This window comes from Diachasma alloeum, unplaced genomic scaffold (assembly GCF_001412515.2).
Source record: "Diachasma alloeum isolate Michigan unplaced genomic scaffold, Dall2.0 Dall_scaffold_00324, whole genome shotgun sequence".
NCBI lineage: Eukaryota > Metazoa > Arthropoda > Insecta > Hymenoptera > Braconidae > Diachasma > Diachasma alloeum.
Window position 1 is genome coordinate 272,809 of NW_021680463.1, and position 2,047 is coordinate 274,855.

Genomic DNA, 2,047 nt, shown 5'->3' on the forward strand with positions numbered 1-2,047 from the left:
GCAGTTACTGGGGTGAAGGTCTGGGGAACGAAGGCAAGCATTCCAGTCACGTCTGAAGTAGCAGGTGTTCCAGCAGTAGCTGTACTCAATGATGATGATGTCTGAGTAACTGGAGTCTGCGATGTAGCCGCAGGAATTCTACTGTCAGGCATTCCACTGCTATTCACAACTCGAGGTATTCCAGCAGCAGCAGCTGCCATAACCATCGACGTTTGGGGAAGTGGAATATGCTGGAAGCAACAGAGGAGTCGAAGCCAGCTATTCCACTCATGTCAGAAGTGATAGGTGTTCCAGCAGCATCTGTGCTCACTGATGGTCATGACTGAGTCACTCGAATCTGCGGTGTAGTGGCAGAGATCTTACTGTTAGGCATTCCACTACTATTCAAAGCTCTAAGTATCTCAGCAGTAGTAGCAGCAATAACATTCGACGTCTGGGCAATTGGAATGTGCTGTGAAGCAGCAGAGGAGCCGAGGCCAGCTATTCCACTCAAGTCAGAGGTAACAGGTGTTCCAACAGTAGCTGTACTCGATGATGGTGATGTCTGGGTTACCACATTCTGCGATCTAGCAGCAGAAATTCTACTGTCAGGTATTCCACTGCTGTTTAGACCTTCAAGTGTTCCAGCAGCAGCAGTAGTCATAACTGTCGACGTCAGGGGGATTGGAATATACTGTGAAGCAGCAGAGGAGCCAAAGCCAGCTATTCCACGAGTGTACATGGGTGGAGTTAATACTCCGCTGGTTGAAATCACTGGTAATGACGTCTGAGGACGAGAATTCTGCGATGTCAACGTCGAGATACCAGTTCCAGGTATCCCACTGCCGTTTTGAATTCCAGATATTCCAACAGAAGCAGTGGTCACTACTGGCAAGCTCTGGGGAACTGTATTATGGAGTAAAGTAGAATTGAAGTTGGAGGCAAGCATTCCATGGAAGTTCGAAGCAAAGGGTGTTTCGGTGGTAGCTGTGGTCAATGTTGCTGATATCTGATTGCCCAAACTTCCACTGCTGTCATGAGTGCTAGATACTTCAGTAGCAGTTGCCCTAATCGTCAACGTTCGAGGAATCAAAATCTTCTGTGAAGTAGCAGGGGAGCCAAAGCCAGCTAAAGTTACTGGAATTGAAGTGTGGAGATCTGTATACTTATGTACAGCAGCAGGAGGCATCGTGCCAGGTGTTGCATTTATGTTGGAAGCTCCAAGTACCCCGGCATTGGCTGTGGACTGGGACTCTTGTACTCCTGGAATTCTCGACAACACTCCATCCCTCTTACTCTGTCTTACAGGCTTCGGCTTTTTTGGTGGATCTGCTAGAATCTTGGCTGATTTAGGTATTTTTCGTTGAGAAGTAGCTCCGCGTTTACCCCCGTTCAATGGTCGAGGTCTTGCATCAACAAGTGAACCAGTAGCTCTTCCATGACGATTACGCGGTTCTACCTTCTGGAAATCTCCATCTCCGGCTAACTGCTGAATTCCTACTGATTGACCTCTAGTACTTGGTGAATTACGTCCAGCAGCAATACCAGCATAAGTTTTCATGAGATCTGAAATATTGAAAATACCGGACATGACAATACAGGATATAATATCAGATTTGATTGCAAGGATATTTGAGTATTCAATGTCATGAGTTGAGAGTTCATTCAATCACTAAGCTCGTTGCTTATAAATATGAATAAACATCCCACAAATTTCTCCAAAATATAAGTATTTTATAAAGTTCATCAATTATGTAATCACCTTGATCTATTGTGTCTTGGAGACTCCGCTCAAGCGATCTTATGCTTTTCTCTGAAGAAGACACGTTGTTGCTCGACTCCCTGCTGAAAAATCGATGCAAAATCTATCTCAAGAAAAGGTTATTGGATATCAAGGAGAAGTTATTGGCAGTGGAACACCCAGTGGTCCGAAAATTAACAGGAAGCAATTCGTGAATATCAAAAGGTATTATGCAAGTCTGGAAGTGAGTTTAGGTTAACGAAAGGTATATAATTCATCGAAGTGATGGCAAAATAATGAGTAATCATTGATCATCTCCGATATTAC

At 44.5% G+C, this 2,047-nt stretch overlaps 1 protein-coding gene across 1 annotated transcript; it reads right to left on the reverse strand.

The window, feature by feature from the left end:
* Positions 1-316: 316 nt before the first annotated feature.
* On the reverse strand, positions 317-1,570 carry LOC107040160 (hyphal wall protein 1-like). The gene has a single exon (XM_015260107.1). The coding sequence runs from the start codon at positions 1,568-1,570 to the stop codon at positions 317-319; it is 1,254 nt and encodes a 417-aa protein (XP_015115593.1).
* Between the last annotated feature and the right edge of the window lie 477 nt (positions 1,571-2,047).

Coding starts and splice junctions, on each gene's coding strand:
- LOC107040160 (XM_015260107.1), bottom strand. CDS start 1,570: ATGTCCGGTATTTTCAATATTTCAGATCTCATGAAAACTTATGCTGGT.